At 36.9% G+C, this 20,517-nt stretch overlaps 1 protein-coding gene across 1 annotated transcript in view; it reads right to left on the bottom strand.

Annotated features, from left to right (window-relative positions):
- Positions 1–1,273: 1,273 nt before the first annotated feature.
- The window catches only part of mapk1 (mitogen-activated protein kinase 1), a 61,897-nt gene continuing 42,653 nt past the window's right edge, over positions 1,274–20,517 (bottom strand). Inside the window, exons 2-9 of the mRNA XM_039771559.1 lie at positions 15,316–15,498; positions 13,772–13,961; positions 13,571–13,687; positions 5,446–5,560; positions 5,093–5,224; positions 3,323–3,432; positions 2,698–2,825; positions 1,274–2,521 (exon numbers count right to left, since the gene is read on the bottom strand). Of these exons, the coding sequence (XP_039627493.1) occupies positions 2,709–2,825; positions 3,323–3,432; positions 5,093–5,224; positions 5,446–5,560; positions 13,571–13,687; positions 13,772–13,961; positions 15,316–15,498 (964 nt within the window). The 3' untranslated portion in view covers positions 1,274–2,521; positions 2,698–2,708. The remainder of the gene's footprint in view (positions 2,522–2,697; positions 2,826–3,322; positions 3,433–5,092; positions 5,225–5,445; positions 5,561–13,570; positions 13,688–13,771; positions 13,962–15,315; positions 15,499–20,517) is intronic.

The raw sequence follows: 20,517 nt of genomic DNA, 5'->3' as shown, positions 1-20,517 counted from the left end.
CTGTATTTGTGAATTAATATGCAACTGTTTACGCTTTAAAAACATGTCATTAGATTTTCTCCTCCGTGTAACATGAAATAAAACTAGTAGCAAGATCTGTGGAAAGATGGAAAAGCAACTACTAAAAGAATAATCAATCCTGAAAATATTCTGCAGCACCAGATGCACACAAACATTAATATACCCAGTACAGTATTTTTATTATAATTATAGAGATGTTTGTATGATAAACTAGAGTATTTTCATTCTGCAAACTCCAGGGACAAAGCCTGGCTTTCATGTTCTCAATTTGCTTTGATTTGTTCAAAGTGTTTCTTATGTAGCATACAGCAACTGTCTTTTCCAGACAATTGTTTATGAAATGTACTCCATTTATATGTTTTGCTGGGCACAGTGTTGGGCAATACTGATCCATCAAGAAATATCCTATGCAAATTAAAAAAAAAGATACAGAAGAAAAAGAAATCTAAAACACGACAACTTCAACACAGGGAGTCGTTTCAATGTGGTTTTACACCTTTTTTTAATCCATTACAGGTACTTTACAATTTAATTTTAAACAAGAAATTTTTAGAAAGAGCAATGAAAATCACAAAAATAGAAATCTTAAAAAAAAAACAAAAACAAAAAAAAAACAAGAAAAAAGAAAGGAAAAAAACACACTACTGGACACGGCATCAATAAAAAGTGTTTCAAGTGTCTACAACTGGGTGGCTAGCTGTGTGAGAGTGTGGCACTTGTACAATCTTTGTATAGAAAGCTTTTTTCATATTATATTTATATATATAAATATATATTTTTTGTCTTTGTGTTAACAGTCATGCGAGGGCACAGTTCTTTAGTTACAAGGCAAGAAAATTCACCACAAAGGGAGATAAGAAGGAGGCACTGCACTTGAAAGATTTTAAAGAACAGCAAATCAAACTCCACATAGTACAACCAGAATCCACAAATACTTGGGAAAGCCAAAAGCTCAGATCCCTAATTTTTTTTTTTGTTTTCTATTTGATTAGGTTTTTTTTTTTTGATTTTACTAGTTTCGTCATTTTCTTTCAATTTAGATAACTGCGGGGGCAGAGGATGATGAAAACAATAATAGAATAAATAGTTGTATAATGCAGAATACTACAATGTCGGAGATAAGCTAAGTGAGCCTTCACAAATTAGACTGCCGAGGTGCAAGTCTTGTCAGGATGCATTTGTGCAAGGCCACCGAACACTTGCCTCTCTTATGTTAGGGTTTTATAAATAATACTAATGTACTACTTTTTTGTTTTGGTTCTTGCTGAATCCTGCAAGAGTCACATTACAAGACTGATACATTAAGCTTAAGGCTTTCTTATTACATAGGTATTATAATAGAAAAGCCAGGAGACTCCATGATTTGCTGACATTTTCCTCATAGTTTTTTTTTTTTTTTTTTTACTGTGGGTGTGTGTGTCAAAACATCATGATTTAGATTTATTTGCATATATATATTTAAGCACATTAACAGTTATGCTTAATATCAAGAGAGGTGAGTGCAGTGTTTCAGTAGGGCTTTTAGATATCAACTCTCTTCCACAAATAATAATACAATTTGAATGCATCTTTGCAATGACCAGAGAGCATAAGAGATATTTTTCTCCTCACAAACGGCAGAACAAAACAGACAGCAAAGGGGACCACCATGCCCCCAATTCCAGTTATCCCCAACTACTTTCAGGAATTCATCAATGTGCCACAGCTTTTGTTTTTAAAAGGCAAAGGTGAAAAGATTTGCAGCAATGGCACCGATCTGCAGCTAGTGAGGCACACTGAGGGAATGTTTGATTCTCCTATAGAAAAACAGCAGGGGAACATATCTTCTTTAGGTAGAAAAAAAAAACTGGTAAAAGCTTGCCTGATGTGTTGCAAAAACCAGCTGCTCACCACCATCCTGTTATAGAAAACAGACACAAAGCGCCAGTTACAGTGTTTTGATGATAATGAAGTTCTTTTTCATATATTGACTCATATATTTTTTTTTTTCCAACTGCACCAAAGTTAGAGGCTGGATAATAGGAGATGGTACAAAATAGGCCAGAGATGCACAGTATGGCTTGCGGAAGCCAGTTCCCAGTTTGCTATCATGTGAAGTAACCAATTGCAAATTCCTACCAACACAATTATTCTTCCCCTGCCTGAATTTCAGCCAAGCTGCTTACCCATAACTTCTCTGCATTTATTTATAAGAACTGGGTGAATTAGAGGTTGTGCATTCTGCCTTGAGGTGAAATCTTGGACTGGTTAGAGATAATCACTCTGGTCATGCAATGATGGTTGCAGATGGGACTTGTTCGTCAGCAAAAAGTCAGTGTAGGCATGACTTGAAATGACGGTGGGGGAAGGGAAAGAAAAAACCCTTCTCCATAACAGTGGACTGTGTTGCCAGGGAGTTTGGGAAAGGCAAGCCAAGACGAACCACAAGACATCACTGAGGAGAAGCTGGCGTGACGATTAACAGCATCCGAGCGAGTCGAGGCCTGCAGTGCCACATGGGCTGAACAGCAAAAAAGAGAAAGGAGAAAATGTGGAAAGAAAAACATATTACAAAAAGAATTCTTCATGTACTGGGCCAGACAATCCCTGCCCCCAAACTTAGATGAATCACAGAAAAATAGCTGAGCTACCTAAGCTAAACCACCATACTCTTGTTTACACAGACAGATGCAATACCTGTTATAGAGTTAGGATCGAAAGCCTGGCTGAAACTGTGCAGTTACTTCAAAAATGAGCTCCTTCAGTTTATCCTTGGGTAGGTCATCCAGCTCCATGTCAAACTTGAAAGGAGCCTCAGCAACAGGCTGTGGTGGAAAAGTAGAACAAAATGCATATTTAGCCAATTATGTCTTAAAGGTAATGTTTTTCCTAAAAACAGCTTAAAAAGGTCATCATAAACATTTGCCAACACCCAATGTCCAGGGTTTACTTTGCCATCATACAAGGATTCACTGTGAAACTTCCATCAGCTTTTAAGGAAAGCCTGCGCTATTTCACATCCAATGGCTGGCACTGGTTCTTGCCTGCTACTAATTATACAGCCAATTCATTTAGCTTCCAGGACCTCTGAAGATGTCTTCTGGCAAGTAAGCCAGTTTCAGTTTACTTGATAACTTGCTAATGACCACAGATCATCATAATAAAGTTGAACACTTTTGGAAAAGCCTCTGCTAGATAACGGCTAGAGCCCAATGTGAAAAGCTTTTCAAACTTGTTCAAACCACCCATAGTCATTTAGGATGGAATGAGCACATACAGAATCAAGAGCATTAGCATCTTACTTTAATGCACACTCATGTACCTCATCTGATGGGTCGTAATATTGCTCAAGATAGGGATGTGCCAAGGCCTCCTCTACATCTATTCTCTTGTGGGGATTAAAGGTGAGCATTTTGTCCAATAAATCCAAAGCTGGAAATTGAAAACAAATGAAAGAAATAAAAAAATAAAAACTTTTAGAAGTGTAGTTATTTTCACTGTACTGTTGAACATACAATTTACATCTATGACCCTAACAACTGTGCAGGAAATCATTATTTCTCTTATGTAATAGCAATAATTAGAATACTGATAATTATAAATAAAATAAAATAAAGCTGTTGCCATAATGAAATATTCTAATCACGCCAAGCACAACATGACCACACCTCTGGATGATGATACTGCTGCATCAAACCACAGACCACCAGAAATATTTTTGACATCATAGTGCTACCTACATGGGCTACAAGTGGGATGATAGGTAGTTTTTCCAGTGCATATTGCAAATTGTTTGTGTAACATCCACTGTTGAAGGATGTATAACTATTTTTCTTTCTAAATAATAACTTCTGCCTCTGCATGGTGCAGGAACAGTAATATCAAAACATATCTAAATGCATAAAATTTTTGACATTGTTCAAGAATTTGCATTCCTTTAACCAAATGTGACAATAGTGGAGCACTACGTAGATGCAATACTATTTAGTTTTAAACTAGGACACAGTTTGCAATTGCCACAGCCATGACAATCTCAGAAGAACACCACTCAATATTAAAATAACAGATGTCATTACTCCTTCTTTGAATGGTACTTTAAATTTGTGAGTGGCTCTTTATGTAAACCTTGAAACAGTAGTTTTAAGGGTGGAGTTTTGGTACGGGGACTACAACTACCAATTCCTAGATCCACTATACAGAGCTGGAATTCAAAGCCTGATTCTTGTCTGGAGGGAGTTTGCATGTTCTCCCTGTGTCTACATGGGTTTTTGTGTATTCTAACCATATCTCAAAGATATGTCTGTTAGATTAGTTTCAAGATTCTACATTGGCCCCCTATAAGAATAAATCTGTGTGCAGGTGTGTGTACCTATGATGGACTAGAACCCAATCCAGTGTTGGCTCCTGCCTTGTGCCCAACACTGCTGAAATAAGTTCCGGATCCCCAAGTCCTGAGAATGATGCGTTTTGTAACATTTTTTGAAAAATAAAAAATTTAAGACTCACAATCACTTTATATGCTCCATTAGGTAACACCTATATGGGCATGCATTTCAGTAGTGAATGTTGTATTCAATATGGTAGATTGCATTGTTTTATATGGTGACTTTTTGCACAACTTGTTAATTGTATATAAAGCAAGAGAAAACCATAAAAATATCAACACATTTGTTAAGAATAAGAGCAAAAGTGTAAACACTGAAAAACAAACGAGAGCTGTATTTGTCAGTCACTGGGTTATGTGTTGACATCATTAAGTGCGTGAGTGGGTCATGGTGGATCATCCAAGCGATTGATGGGATATTTATCCCCTTTTGTATCTGCACTCGTCTCTGACATTCACTACTGGGACATCCCAAAGTCCCAGGGATTTTGACATTCACCCTCATTTCACCATGGGAGACCTCTTCAGCTAATGGTGTTAAACAAGTGAAAAATGAATGGACGGTGTGCAATATTTCTGAGTTTTAACATTTCTTCTGAGTACAGTGACATTTAAATTTTAGAAATGAAACCATTTCAGGACAGGATTATGTGTGGTTTTAATCACTCTTTACAAAACAATCTGCAGGAGTATAGCTCAAACCCTAACCTTTAGGATCAGCATTCGGGAAAAGCCTGCTCCAAGGCACCTTGTTCTTCGTTGGGAGGGAAAGCAGATAATTTCTGGCCTTAATATTGATGATGCAGTTTAGATCTTCTTGTGAAGGGGACCCCAGGATACCTAAACGGTTCATTAGAAGAAAATAGTATATATCAGTAGCAAATATTGATGGATTATATCTAAGGATAGCATTATAGAGGTTTTCATTGCAAAACACTTTAGATTGCATATACACATTATAAACTCAGCAGCATCCCAGCTCACACCCTCATACTTAATCATTATTTCATCATCCTTTATTGTAATGCATTCAGCTGACTTTTTACTAAAGAGGCACTTACCAAGAATATGGTTTAACTGATCCAGGTAGTGTTTTCCAGGAAAGATGGGTCGGTTTGATAGCATTTCAGCCAAAACACAACCCACTGACCATATATCAATGGATTTGGTGTAGCCCTGCAACAAAAACATTGATTTTGAATCAGATGACTGTTCATTGTATAGGCTTTCAAATTAAAACACATGGACTGCGAGCCTCTCTGTTCAGCTATCCTAGTGTTACCGTGACAGACGAGATGAGATACAGGAAATAAAAACAGATAAATTAAAATGTGGTTAAAGCTAGAGCATGGAGAGACAGAAAACTGATAATGTAGGAGGAATTGAGTTCGAAACATACAGAACTGGAATTCAGTGAGAATGGGAAACCAAACAGAAAAATGAGGACGACTTAAGAAGTAGGCAAAAGCGGTGTCAGCAACTAATAGGAAAAAAGAGCAGAGACAAATGAAAAGATAGACAGAAATAGGACAGATGGTTAGGGTTAGATGTAGGCAACAGTATGGGGAGGTAATTGGGAAAGACATTAAAGAAGATAGTGAATGTAGGAGGGGTTAGATTAAGAGATATAAAGAGTGGGCAGATACTGAGGAAAAAAGAAAAGTGACAGATGGCTGGGACTTAGGCAAAGAAAATGGAAAGAAGAGGTAGTGGGAACGGCAGCAAAAAGAAGTATTGGCACTACTCCAGTTTCTTTAGCCATGCTTGTCAAGAAAAGAACAGATTGTTGTACCTAATCTGCATTAAACAGAGCATTGAAACAGTTTTCCTAAAGTACATCCAGGTAATAAATCATTTCATCCTAATTAACCCAAAAGCTAGGATTCCAGTTTAACTGTCCCTTACAACAAATTAATTGGACAAGGCATGTTGGCTTTTAGATCTAGGCTGCAGCAGACTTATGTACAGTAGCGAAGATTCCTTACAGAAAGACAGATTAAAACTACTGATACTCGAAAATTTATAAAGAGCAAAAATATTATCAGTGTGAAACAATTAAAACTGAAGTTGAAGGTAACCCAAAAAAGAAATCCTTCCATTAATATTCAGAATCCACTCATCTTTCATAGTGTTATGAGTGTATGGACGGATTAAAAGGCAGAAGTCTACGTGACCATCATCATCATCAAGCCCTTCCGTGAGAATCCTAAATCCAAAGAGGACTGTTTCATTTATGTTAGGTAGAATGCTCAGAGGGGACTGGCCGGTCTCATGGTCTGGAATCCCTACAGATTTTATTTTTTCTCCAGCCGTTTTTTTGTTTTTTCTGTCCCCCCTGGCCATTGAACCTTACTCTTATTCGATGTTAATTAATGTTGATTTATTTTATTTTATAATTGTGTCTTTCATTTTTCTATTCTTTAATATGTAAAGCACTTTGAGCTACTGTTTGTATGAAAATGTGCTATATAAATAAATGTTGTTGTTGTTGTTGTGTACTTTTCAGGTCAGAATCAACACATGGATTAGATACCAATCTACCATAAAACACACCAACACTCACTGTCACACTGGACCAGTTTCCAGGTGATAATGAGTCTAGCCCTTGGAGGAAACTCATTTCTATTCAGAAGAATATGATAACTCCATACAGAAAGCATCCTAATAAGAAATTCTTGACACTTTGACACAGCAATGGTGATGTGTTGCCTAGAAACATGAAAGTAACATTTTGTTTATTTATTACATCACTCCAAAAACCAGAACACCAATTTGTCACCTCTCAGATGTCCTTGAAGGTAAGGTATGCCAGCTCTTAAGTCACTTAACACTGAATCTGGACATATTTAGTTACTAGGCTGACTTTATACTTACTGACCAAGTAAAAAAATGGGCAAAATGTATAAAGGAAAATGGGAAACAATCAGTGATTAAATCCTATCTATACAAATACTGTAGTGTGGTGATTTTTTTTTAGTTATATTTGTTACTACATTATACTCATTAAGCTAGGCATGTATGATCATTTTTAAACTTTAGAAGTACCTTTGTTCCAGTCCTCCTTTGTTATTCAAGCATAGGGTGACTAATTAATTATATATTCTATTGTGTAGTGAACAGTAACTATGGCATTTTGCAAAATTGAGCTTCAGCACATTTCTCATTTAATAGTGTCACACGGTGAGTTTCAGTTACTCTCTGAAGGCACATTTTTAATCCACTCCACTCTCTAGATGTAAATTGAACATTCATTGCTTTGCGGGCAAGGCTGGCAGCAATTTCATTTGCTTAAGATGATGCATGCAGACCAAAGTGAGCAAGACATACAGCACTGTTTCATTCTTGGTCCCTCCTGCATCTTTTTGATTGACTCATTACCTACTGAAACTATACGGTAATTATCTTTTACTGGTTTTTTTTTATTTATGGGGCAAGAGATAACCAACCATCTTATTTGATAACTTCATGCTAAATTTACACAGCCAAGTATCACTAAGACTGAAGTCCCTCAAAAGGGGCAACTCTTCCCTGCTATGTCCAATTTCCTTCTGTCACCAAGCTTGAAATCATAATGGTCATCAATTTGAATAATACATTTCACATTTCAGGTGGAACATCATTTCCAGGAAGACTGAGAGACTCCAAATACTGCATCTTGCATTTAGATGAGACCTTCCTCATCTCTCAGTCACTATTCTGATATTCTCTTTTTAAATATTAACTCACTCAAAATACTGTTCTCAGGATTTTAAATTTGGTTCAGCACCTCCAATGTCCTTGTTACATATACTGTATACTCACCTTCAAAGCCATTCCTATGAACTTGTTTTATGCATCTGTGAATTCCAATACCTCTGACTATCAGTCATCATTTTGTGCCAGTTATCAACCAAATGAGACTCTTTTGATGCTGACCTTTGACCACTCCAAAGTCCCTTTAAACCAACTTTTGTACCTCTCACTTACCTGTATTTCTCCTGCTCTCTAAAGCTCTGTGTTTAAATTGCACTTCAAAATTCATCTACACTCTCTTGCATTTTAAATGGCTAATCCCAGCTAGTTATTTATTTTATGTCCTAAATGACATTTCCGTAGCTTTAACACTATTTTTTTACTCCTACAATGTACACAGACATGTTTTGTTACTTATGCTCCCCAGTGTATGTATGAAGTATTTGAATTATCTTGGATTGTAGTTTATCTTTCTCACGTTACTGATTACATTCTTATGGCAAAAAAAAGAAAAAATTGTATATTTTCAAAGTTTGCTTATATCAACAGAACTTGGATTTGCTTTTCAGAAAAAAAATGTATTTATAAGGGCTGCTTTATCAATCTTTTTGGCACATTACCTCTAGAATACTTTCCCACCATAATTAGATACTAAGATTCTGATGTCCTCACATCTACACCCAAGGTGAAAAATTAATAATAAATGTACACAATAATAGTGCCTTACAAATATCAAATCCCATTATAGCAAATACCGCAAAAACAAATTTTCAGAATAATGATTACCTTGTGTTGGCCTGGACAAACGTTCATACAACATCATGTTTACTGGATTTCATTTTAATGAAATGTAAATTTCAGTATAACAAACATTTTTTGAACCAAAAATGGCCATCAAAGATAACAATGCAATGCAAAAAATACTTAATGCTCGGGAACCCTGCAATAGGCTGTCACTTTCTTGCTAGACCAAAAGAAAGTCTGTAGCAAAATTTCCCAGGCAGTCTCTGCAAGAGTGTATACAGTATATCCGGAAAGTATTCACAGTGCATCGCTTTTTCCACATTTTGTTACATTACAGCCTTATTCCAAAATGGATTAAATTCATTTTTTTCCTCAGAATTCTACACACAACACCCCATAATGACAACATGAAAAAAAGTTTTCTTGAGATTTTTGCAAATTTATTAAAAATAAAAACTTTGAGAAAGCACATGTACATAAGTATTCAAAGCCTTTGCCATGAAGCTCAAAATTAAGTGCATCCTGTTTCCCCTGATCATCCTTGAGATGTTTCTGCAGCTTAATTGGAGTCCACCTGTGGTAAATTCAGTTGATTGGACATGATTTAGAAAGGCACACACCAGTTCATGTCAGAGCACAAACCAAGCATGAATTCAAAGGAATTGTCTGTAGACCTCCGAGACAGGATTGTCTTGAGGCACAAATCTGGGGAAGGTTTCAGAAAAATTTCTGTTGCTTTGAATGTCCCAATGAGCACAGTGGCCTCCATTATCCGTAAGTGGAAGAAGTTCGAAACCACCAGGACTCTTCCTAGAGCTGGCCGGCCATCTAAACTGAGTGATCGGGGGAGAAGGGCCTTAGTCATGGAGGTGACCAAGAACCCGATGGTCACTCTGTTAGAGCTCCAGAGGTAATCTGTGGTGAGAGGAGAACCTTCCAGAACGACAACAATCTCTGCAGAAATCCACCAATCAGGCCTGTATGGTAGAGTGGTCAGACAGAAGCCACTCCTTAGTAAAAGGCACATGGCAGCCCGCCTGGAGTTTGCAAAAGACACCTGAAGGACTCTCAGACCACGAGAAACAAAATTCTCTGGTCTGATGAGACAAAGATTGAACACTTTGGTGTGAATGCCAGGGATCACGTTTGGAGGAAACTAGGCACCGCTCATCACCAGGCCAATACCATCCCTACAGTGAAGCATGGTGGTGGCAGCATCATGCTGTGGGGATGTTTTTTAGCAGCAGGAACTGGGAAACTAGTCTGTATAATGGGAAAGATGACTGCAGCAATGTACAGAGACATCCTGGATGAAAACCTGCTCCAGAGTGCTCTTGACCTCAGACTGGGGCGACGGTTCATCTTTCAGCAGGACAATGATCCTAATCACACAGCCAAGATATCAAAGAAATGGCTTCAGGACAACTCTGTGAATGTCCTTGAGTGGCCCAGCCAGAGCTCAGACTTGAATCTGATTGAACATCTCTGGAGAGATCTTAAAATAGCTGTGCACCGACGCTTCCTATCCAACCTGATGGAGCTTGAGAGCTGCTGCAAAGAGGAATGGGTGAAACCGGTCAAGGATGAGTGTGCCAAGCTTGTGGCGTCATATTCAAAAAGACTTGAGGCTGTAATTGCTGCCAAAGGTGCATCGACAAAGTATTGAGCATACTTATGTACATGTGATTTCTCAGTTTTTTTATTTTTAATAAATTTGCAAAAACCTCAAGTAAATTTTTTCACGTTGTCATTATGGGGTGTTGTGTGTAGAATTCTGAGGGAAAAAATTTATTTAATCCATTTTGGAATAAGGCTGTAACATAACAAAATGTGGAAAAAGTGATGTGCTGTGAATACTTTCTAGATGCACTGTAGGTGTGACATCATACAGGCATAGCCGAATTCTGAGTTAGTACTCCACCGAGCGTCCGCGTGGATATCTGTGTTGTGTGCAGATACTGTACTGTTCGAGTTTCTTTGTGATGAACAAAAAAAGTGAGTAACGGCATTAGTTTACACTGAAAAAAAAAGCTACATGTATTTTCAAATAAAATATTTTTTTCAGGATAAGAAGAGCTGTTTTTTATACAGGTATTGTCAAGCTTGGGTCTCAGAGTTGTACGAGACAGGAAGGTGAGTTCAGGTTTCCAAGGAAAATATAGGTAATTTATTACTGTATAGAGAAGGCAGGTGCAGTCACAAGACTTCATTCAAAACAGAAGCTGATACTTTGGTACTGAAGTACATGAGACAGGAGCTGCAACATGGGGGAATAGGAGCTGCTAACCCTGCTTTAGGTCCCACCTTCAGAAAAGAAGAACACTAGTGGCTGTGGCAGACCAGGAGTATGTGAGGAAGAGCAGGTCAACACCCAGTGTTGAATGCTCTAAACATCATGCAAGAACCATGTTATATGGTAAGCCTGATCATGTAGAGGACAACCAATTACTTTGCCCTTGGTTTACTGTTTAGGGACATAGCAGAGCAGCTACGGAGCTGTCCTTGCACCGCTGCTCTTAGGAATGATGAATCATTGGCAACCCCAGTAACAATAGTATACATATTTTTCCCATATTTGTTATAACAAAATTTCCATTATATTTTTATGGTCCCATGAATTTTGTTACAATGGGATTCCCCCGTATATGGTTTCTAGTCGCTTACTTCACCCGTGAAATACAACCCTCAAGATTTAAATAACAGCTCAAATGGTCATCATTAAGGTCTATCCAAAAATGCTACTACCAAAAATGAAAAATAAGCCAAGTGAAGATTATTTCTAAAAGTGCCTTACATCACATTTGGGGCTACAATAGGCTTGTGACTACTCTGTACGTTAGTCTGTCAATAAGGTCCCAAGGTTCTAAATACTTCAATTATGTCTCAAGCTCCACCTCTTCGCTTGTGTATTTTTGATTTGCCACTTATATTTATATAGTTCATAAGTTATTGTTTGTACTTGTCTTTTAGATACATTGAAATATCGCATATCGCATCCTATAATCAACTTTTCCTTCACTGCATTCCTTCCTCTGTTCTTTTACTTACTGCCTTTTTATTCATAGCTGAAGTTAAAATATTTGCAGGGTTCCCAGTATCCTTACATTTAAAACTTATTAGAGTTGTGTTCAGACATCCTAATGATTCTGCAACGTGTCACCACCAACCCTGGACACTTGAATGACATCATTTTCAAATATGGCATTTAACTATTGACTCATTTGTAAGCACTATTAAGTTGTCCCATTAGACCAGCCAACATGTTCCAACATACTGTATTCAGTGTTTTGTTGTAACAAAGAGTATATCTAAACAATTCTAAAAAAAAAATAAAATAAAATATTTGTTAGAGGCTTATAAAAATTTGTCTCTACTTAAGATATCTGCAAAAAACTAATATTTGTTGGATTTTTGAACCTATTGGTAGACAGTTTCATTTTATCTTCACGTTTTTGGGAGTACAACAGCAGGTGTTACGGCAGAAAAGCTCAATAATTGAGGTATTTGTTTTACCCAATTACCAGGACCAAAGGTTCTGCCCCAATGGAAAAAGGGCACCCCAAACCCAGCATATTATTGCCACCATCATTTTTGGGCTCCATGTCATTTAGGTGATTAACAGTGTTGGCTTTGCACTAAAGATATCTTTCAGAAGCCAAAACCAAAATGATCTATCATGGTCTCTTTAGACAATAAGGCGCATTCCCACATTTTTAGAAGACTGTTTCTTTTTGTATAATCTAAATAGGCTTGGGAGTTTTGTGAATAATGGTTTCTATCTTGTGATTCTAGTCCATCACTCAGTAGTGTGGAGAATATGTGAAATAGCTATAATATACCAAGAGTAGCACCTTACTGCCCTAAATTCTTGCAATTCCTTTTAATGTGACTACCAGCTTGTTGGTAGACTTCCTGATAATGTTTTTCTTATTGGGTTATCAGTTTTAGAGGGATATTATAACCCCTACAATGGTTCTGGAGGTGTCAAATTTCCTCTGCATCCTCCAGTGTACCATGATATATATTATAAATATTTTAAACCTGTCTCTTCATCTGTTATTTTAGACATGTTTGTGCTGATATTTTATTGGGTTCTTCTGGTTGTGGTTATCCCTGTATTATAAATCTTGAAAATATGAGGGGAATCCTATAGGAACTGCCTAGTTCAATGACAGCAAATTAGAAACAATGTCAATTAAACGCAAACCACCTTTGTATGTAATCTTCAATATAATAATTTAAACACAAACACAGTTTAAATACACATAGTTTAAGCAATCAAGTCACATCATCTGGATGTGACTAACCTGTTAGGCCGTAATATGAGTATCATTTTCTTATTTCTGATCTGACAGTACAAGATGCTGAATTTCTGACAGCATAAAAGAAGATTGCTCTACGAAACATGGTTTACATACATTGGCAAAGATAAGTATTTTTCCCCCTCGAGTATTTCAGGTACTGTTAAGTATATGGTAAATCAACAAGAATTTTAAGACATTTACAACCACTGCAAAAATTAGGAAAACACCTCCATATTTTAAAAAAATCAAACATAGCCACACAAGTCCTGGTAAGTGTTACAAAACTCCATATGGCAAAAGGGGAATTATACAAGTAAAACTTTTTACTGATCTTGCAAAGCTTAAAAAAAACTTTTAAATTCAGAATGTCTTTTGTACAACTCTGTAGTCAGAAACATGGACTTGCCTTGGAATTGAGCATGATCTCTGGTGCCCTGTACCAGCGTGTGGCTACATATTCTGTTAGAAACCCGGTGTGGTCGTGGTCAGGGTCAGCTACCCGAGCAAGGCCAAAATCACAAATCTGAAAATAAAAGGAAAGAAAGGTGAAAGTGAAAAGTCTAACGTGTTATACCAGACTCCATCATAGAAATCAGTTGACACTGACCTTCAAATCACAAGTGGTGTTGATCAGCAAGTTAGAGGGTTTCAGATCCCGGTGTAGTACATTGGCAGAGTGGATGTACTTTAAGCCTCGCAGGATTTGATAGAGGAAATAGCAGATATGGTCATTGCTCAAGTGCTGTGCCTTTAACAGCTTATAGAGATCTGTCTCCATCAGGTCCTGTACAATGTAACTGGTGAGGCATCATTAAGGAAATGACTGTAGCATTGGCAGTGCAGGCTGTTCTGCACTATTTTTTACATTTTCACTTACCATGATGCTCGTCAGATGCCAAGAAGAGGCTATGATTTTTTTTTATGCCTGATCACAGATTATTCCAAAACACTAGTCACTCTTCCTAACCTTGTCATTTATGGCTCTTTAGGCATATTCTAGAATAATTATTGTATTAATACTAAAATATAAAATGTGAAATCTTCTTAAAAATGTCATAAGTGATTTGTGAGGAAAATAATTGGGCATGAGTGAGTTAAAATAGACTCTAAGTGAGTGTACATTTCTGTTTCTGGTCCAGGATGAAAACAAAGCTCCGTGGCATGTACTGCTTGTTAAAACCACTTCTGAAAACTGCTGAAGTATGCCTAACAAGGCTTTAAATGTAAGAAGCCTTAAAGATTCTGAGGAACCAGTGCAACATGTCACAATTTTGGGAAAGGAATGTGGATTATAGAAAAATAAACATGAGTGTGCTACAGTTGTATCAATTGTATGATACAGATGCTGGAAGAAAACTTACTAGGAAGGACTACTGGCATTTTTCTTTGTTGGACTGCATACCAGTGTTGAACGTAAAGGACACAGCTATGATATTTTCCATCATCAAAAGTAGCATAACACACATGGAAATAGATAACAACAAAGTGCATGGAGTATCATAGAATGGGTTGACTTGGTTACAATTTCAGTGGGGAATTGCATGGTGGGAAATGTGTCAGTACGTTTGTTAATTAATTATTCAGTAGAAGTGTGTCAAGAAATGCAACTGTGGCTTCTTCATATCAGCAGCAAGATTCCTGTATAATGCCTCACTGTGGCTATAAATGTAAGTTAAACATTTTTCGCTCTTCCTTTTTTTTTTCTTTTTTCTTTTTAGTCATTCGGGTGTGTGTGTACTTATTTACTTAAAGAGCTTCTGTAAAAAGCCAAAGTTACCCCTGGGGACAAATAAAGTTCTATCCATCTATGATTAAGGACATGGTACTCCAGCCCAGGCAAGAAGAGTACACTAATCACAGAGAGAATAGCCAGGAGAATTTCAATGAGTGGCTCCTACAGCTGAGGGATTCTGACTCCAATCTGTAAAGAGGGCAGTTCATGAAGAGCATGTCTTTAAGGAACACAGGTATTAAGTTAACGTGTTGTGTACATTATGCACATTGCTGAAATCTACATTAACAGTTCCACTTTAAAATGGATGCTACATCAAATTCACAATACACATTAGGCAGAATAACCAAGTTGGATGCTTGGAGTTTAGGGACTTTAAAAGTAAAGCTCAATGGAAATGTGTTCACACAAAAGGATACACATCCTTGATCTGGTCGAGAGTGGGTGCACGAATGACATCATTTATCCCAATTATGTTCTCATGCTTGAAGCGCAACAGGATCTTAATTTCACGCAAAGTCCGCTGGCAGTAGGTCTGATGCTCAAAAGGACTGATTTTCTTGATGGCAACCCGGACTTTGTTTTCCCGGTCATAGGCAGAGCTGCAAACAGTTACAAAACAGAGAGAGGGAGAATGAGTTGTAGAAAACAAATCACAAGATTTTAAGGACAATGTAGTTATTTCTTAGAATATGAAAGAGGGCAAAAACAGCTCAGATTTAAGGTATCTTCTTTGGTCTTGTCTATTTGCCACACACTGAATTTGGCTAAAAGTAAGCAGTGCATCAATGAAACACAACTAGAATGCATAGCAATTCAAACCATATAGAATGTGACTGATGGTACTTTCAGATATACTACCCTTTCTCCAAAATCACATTCTGATAGGAAACAAGAGAATTGCACTCTTTAGCAGAAGTGCCTGCATCTGCCAAGCCACTAACAAAACAGGCATCGCTTAGGACGCTATTACTCTGTCTTTCACAGGGGTTGTCTTCCAAATGGCATGCCTGGTATGAGACTGACATCGACACATGGAAGTGAACTTAAGTGATCTTTAAATGGCGACCTTTTCAAATGATTCCACTGTATAGCTAATCCCACCCTCAAATCACACTCCATTTTTTAGATACAACAAATATTGCATTTTTTTTACATAAATATATTTGGTATGCATGCAAATATACATTTCAGGCTCTGCTCTTCCAATTTGCTCAATGTCTCAAAAATAGTTAATACTTATTTCATAGAGAACATAACTGGCTAAACCACTTATTATTTCATTTTTGCTGTGTTATTTAGCAAAAGGTTTACTTTTTTAAAAGTAGAAATTATAAAACGGAATACTGTATACTGTTTATAAACTGCATTGTATTAGGATATCTGCAGACAGCAATCCCAGACAGTACCCAGTTTGAAAGGCAATATATTAAACTGCATGATGACAATTGTGATATTGGCTTCACAGAGAACATCATCACAATGTTACATTAACACTTCAAAGCAATGAGTTCAAAGTACAGGTAACAATAGATCTTTATATGATAAACGACAACAAACTCTGAACAGCCTATTAAAGTGAAAATTGATCACAGAGTAAGGTGATTCTATCAGTCAGATAATAAAATCGAAATTACAAGAGGGGAAAAAAGTCTATTTTTAAGAGTGATGTGAATATAAACACTGACCAAGCTTCAGGGATAAATATAAGAATGTTTACACAGAGGAGAAGCCAAAATGTTAAATGAATGTTGGCCTGAGAGTTGCATAAAGAGTCTTTGTTAACAGGGAGAAGGCTGGCGTCACAGAGGTGGATACAAGGTAAGAAATAGTGACTGGTACTCTGAGATTTCTGTATTTTGGAATCCGGTCATTTCCTAAACATATTCTGCAAGTTTCAAGAATATCCAACATTTCAGAGTTAAGAAACTCTTCATTTTCAGGCCTTTTTATCTTGGTTGTTTGTCAAATTCTTCACACACACACATACACACAAAGCCTAGTGTTGCTCAGAAAATTGAATATGTAATGGCTGACATAGAAGAAAATAGAGAAGCAAAACAAAATCCAGTCAACTTTATAATTTGATCAGATTTATATTTCAAAGGAATGTAATATCCAGTTTAGACATTTTCCTAATTCAACAAATGTTGCATTAAGTGATGTAACAAAATGAAGCAGCCTGTATATCAGATAATTCCCGATGCCTTAAATAACCATACTTGAGATTTATTATTGGACAACACAAAAAGAAGAGATACTGAATATTGTAGGTGTTCAAACAGTATAGGCATGTTTTTATGAATTATTGTTGCATGATGTTTAAATTAATAGAAAGTGGCTTCCTGTCACTTACAGCTGAACAAAGTTGTTCAAAAATCCTTATGATCTCCTGGTGCACATAAATATTTCTACTACCACATTTGGTTACATTTACTTAATTATGCTCTGAGATCAGATAAGATACTCAATGCTTATTGATACCTTCAGGCATCAGACTCCCTGGTAATGGAATCAGGAACAGTTTTGTTTCACCATCATCAATGAGCTTATCAGCTTTCTATCGAATGATCAGGGTTACATCAGTCTGACAGAATTCAATATACCGAATGATTCTGAGTCAGTGCGTACATGCTCTTCTGATGGCTCTATGTTCTTTAATGCAATTTTGTTTTAGCCACTGCTTACATGGACATTACATTTCTATCTAAAACAATAAAATAATCTGTGTATGCATGTGGTGTGCTGGTTCTGCTCTTTCTTCCCCTTTCTACTCTCATTATAGAAAAGATTTTACCTTGGCATCTATAAGAAAATGGAAGTTTCTAACACCCAAAAACAAATTCAAGTTCAGGATACAAAATAATTTACAGTGTAATAGGTTTGACAACCGAGAGTAGACTATTCAGTCTATCAAACTCCTTTGTTTAGCTAACATCTAAGTTATTCAAATATCTCATCCAGAACTTTTTATCAAGTTGTCTAGGTTTCCACTTTAACTACACGGCTCAGTAGTGTGCTCCAAATTCCCACAACCCTTTGCTTAATGCAGTGTTTCTTGGTATCAGTCATGAATGCACTTTCTCTTAATTTCCCTTTGTGTTCCCGAGTACATGATTCATTTTTAATCGAAGAAATTCTCCTTTATCCACTTTATAAATGCATTTTGATTGATTGCACTTTCTCTATTGTTCAAAACTAAAGGGGTTTTATTCCAAGAATTTGTCAGAGTCGAACATGTCACTAGTCCCAGATGCACTTCTTTGCTTCTCTCTGCTCAGTTTCCACTGCTGCTATGTGCTGTTCATATGTTGTTGTTCATATCTTCAGCAATCTAAAATATAACTTGTCTTTTTAATTGCTTCTAAGTGTTACCTACACAGTGAGTATGTTGTATTGCCACAAATCTCTAAATTATTTTCAAAAGGTTGGTTCTGTAAGAGTCATTTATACTCACGAAGTGCAAATGTTATACTCTGCCAAGTATCTAGAATTCTAATTAAGAACCAAAGTAGATCATGGCACAGTATAGCTAACCTTTAGTCTCATAGATTCACCAAATTATTTCTGGGTGCTCTGTGCACACTCATTCTTATGGTTTGACTTACTGTTTATTGAATTGGTGGCTCAACAGACTTGGATTTCCTCTGTTTACCTGAACAAGGTAGAGGGGTGTCTGGGTTTTTGCTGAGCACAACAAAAAGAAATCTGTAGGGATACCCTACCTTGTCTTAATGTTTAAAATATTTTCCCTAGCTAATAAACAGTCTGTAACTGAAAGGATGATGTCTGCCCATCTACTCATTAAAATGGACCAGCTCATGTGGCAGCTTTTTACACCACAGAGGGAGTAATGAAAGAAGAGAGCATCAGATGTCAAAGCCCTTTACAAATGACAAGGGTCACCAGCACGAAGGATAGCTATGATGGGGAAGGCTGGTAGCATATCCCTACAGTGGCAAACCCAAACCCCTCAGTGGTGCTTCTGACAGCATTTCATACTGCATGTGTCTGGCAAATGGGGAAAAAAAGTAGCATTTGTTTCAGGACAGCTGCGTTTCTTGGGAGAAAACACATTTTGCATGCAGTCATGGCTTGCCCACATGGTTGCCTGCAGCGTAATAATCAGATAAACAGAAGCATGAGGACATACAGTGCAAGATTCGGGGGTGCAGCAAACATAATGTGTTGGTAACAGGCCAAGATGCTTTCATATAACACCAAATAAATATTTGAAGAAAAAGAGAGAGAGAACGCAAAAATTAAGCTTAGGCCTACAGCCTGCCAAAATCTGACTTCCTGGAGAATTTAACTGTAAAAACAATGCTATAAGGAAGCATAGTCTGGAAAATACTGTACATTTCTGTGAGCAGAGATAGAGTTCAAGATGGCAGAAAAGTACTGAATAGTACTGAACAGTATAGCATGGCCTGGCAATTTCATTTCTGGAGGAAGCAACACTGTGAGCAACAATAGGGCTCAGGATGCCAGAACAGCACTGCATTGAGAATTATTAGTATTGACCTCTCAATATACTACCAAAAAAAAAAAAGAAAAAAAAAAAGTTGAGGATTGTGCATTTATAAGAGCTTGTTTCTTTATGGTTACATGCAGGATTTTGCACTTGGTAATTCATATATCCCTTCTTTGTATTAATCATAATGAGATGAAACTTAATATCTTTGGATACAAAGTACAAAAAAACCCTGTCGGAATGCCACTCCACTGCGGAGCACATACAGTATATCCACAAAACTGCACTTATGCTCATTACGGCTGCACCAATTCAAAGTTGTCAGTTAAAGACATATGTCAATTGAAATGTGGGGGAAACCATACTATATGGAGAAAACATTAGCAGACCTAAGTGTAAGAGTGCAAACTCAACCCAGGCTAGGAGCTGAACCTGGGCTACTGCAGCCATGAGGCAGAAATGCTATCCATTCCAACATCACACTGTCCTTCTGTTATTGTAGATTATCAAGATATGTTGTACACTCTTTGATACCCAAATACCAATACCAATCAAGTGAAGGATAAACATAAAAAGGAACACCAAAGTATTAACCAGTGCTATTTTAATGTGTGCACATGTTTATTTAGACATCTAACTGATCTCCTCACTTTTTCAGTGTGCTGTATACAATTTCTTTGATATCAAGAAAGGAATGGAAATAGGTGTGGAATATAATAAAAAATTGTCATATAAAGTAAAAAAACAGATGCTATCTCAATATGTTTCCCTTTTGTAAACATTAATTGCGTCTCAAACTGCATTTTAAAAACAACACACTACTTTTTTCTAATCAACCACAGACCAGAGTCTATCCTGTCAGTAGCACACAGGTCTAATTTAAACCTGAAAAACATAACAACATGACTTACAATTCTTAAACACAATTAATCCATTTCAGTGTTACAGAGGTGTTTTATCTTGGTAGAGTAATATATGTATTGCTCTACTTTCCCCTATTGTATTATTAATATGTAGCCTTAGAATGCCTAATCTCACAGACTTACCACTCTATATAACTTATCCCCACCTTCACTTCTATATCTATAACCTCAGGCAATTAGATGTAGTAAAAAGACAAGCAGGAGTTAAGTTACACATAAAATAA

The sequence above is a fragment of the Polypterus senegalus genome, chromosome 12 (genome assembly GCF_016835505.1).
Source record: "Polypterus senegalus isolate Bchr_013 chromosome 12, ASM1683550v1, whole genome shotgun sequence".
Lineage (NCBI taxonomy): Eukaryota > Metazoa > Chordata > Cladistia > Polypteriformes > Polypteridae > Polypterus > Polypterus senegalus.
Note: the sequence above shows the minus strand (reverse complement) of the source record. Positions and strands in the feature narration are given on the sequence as shown.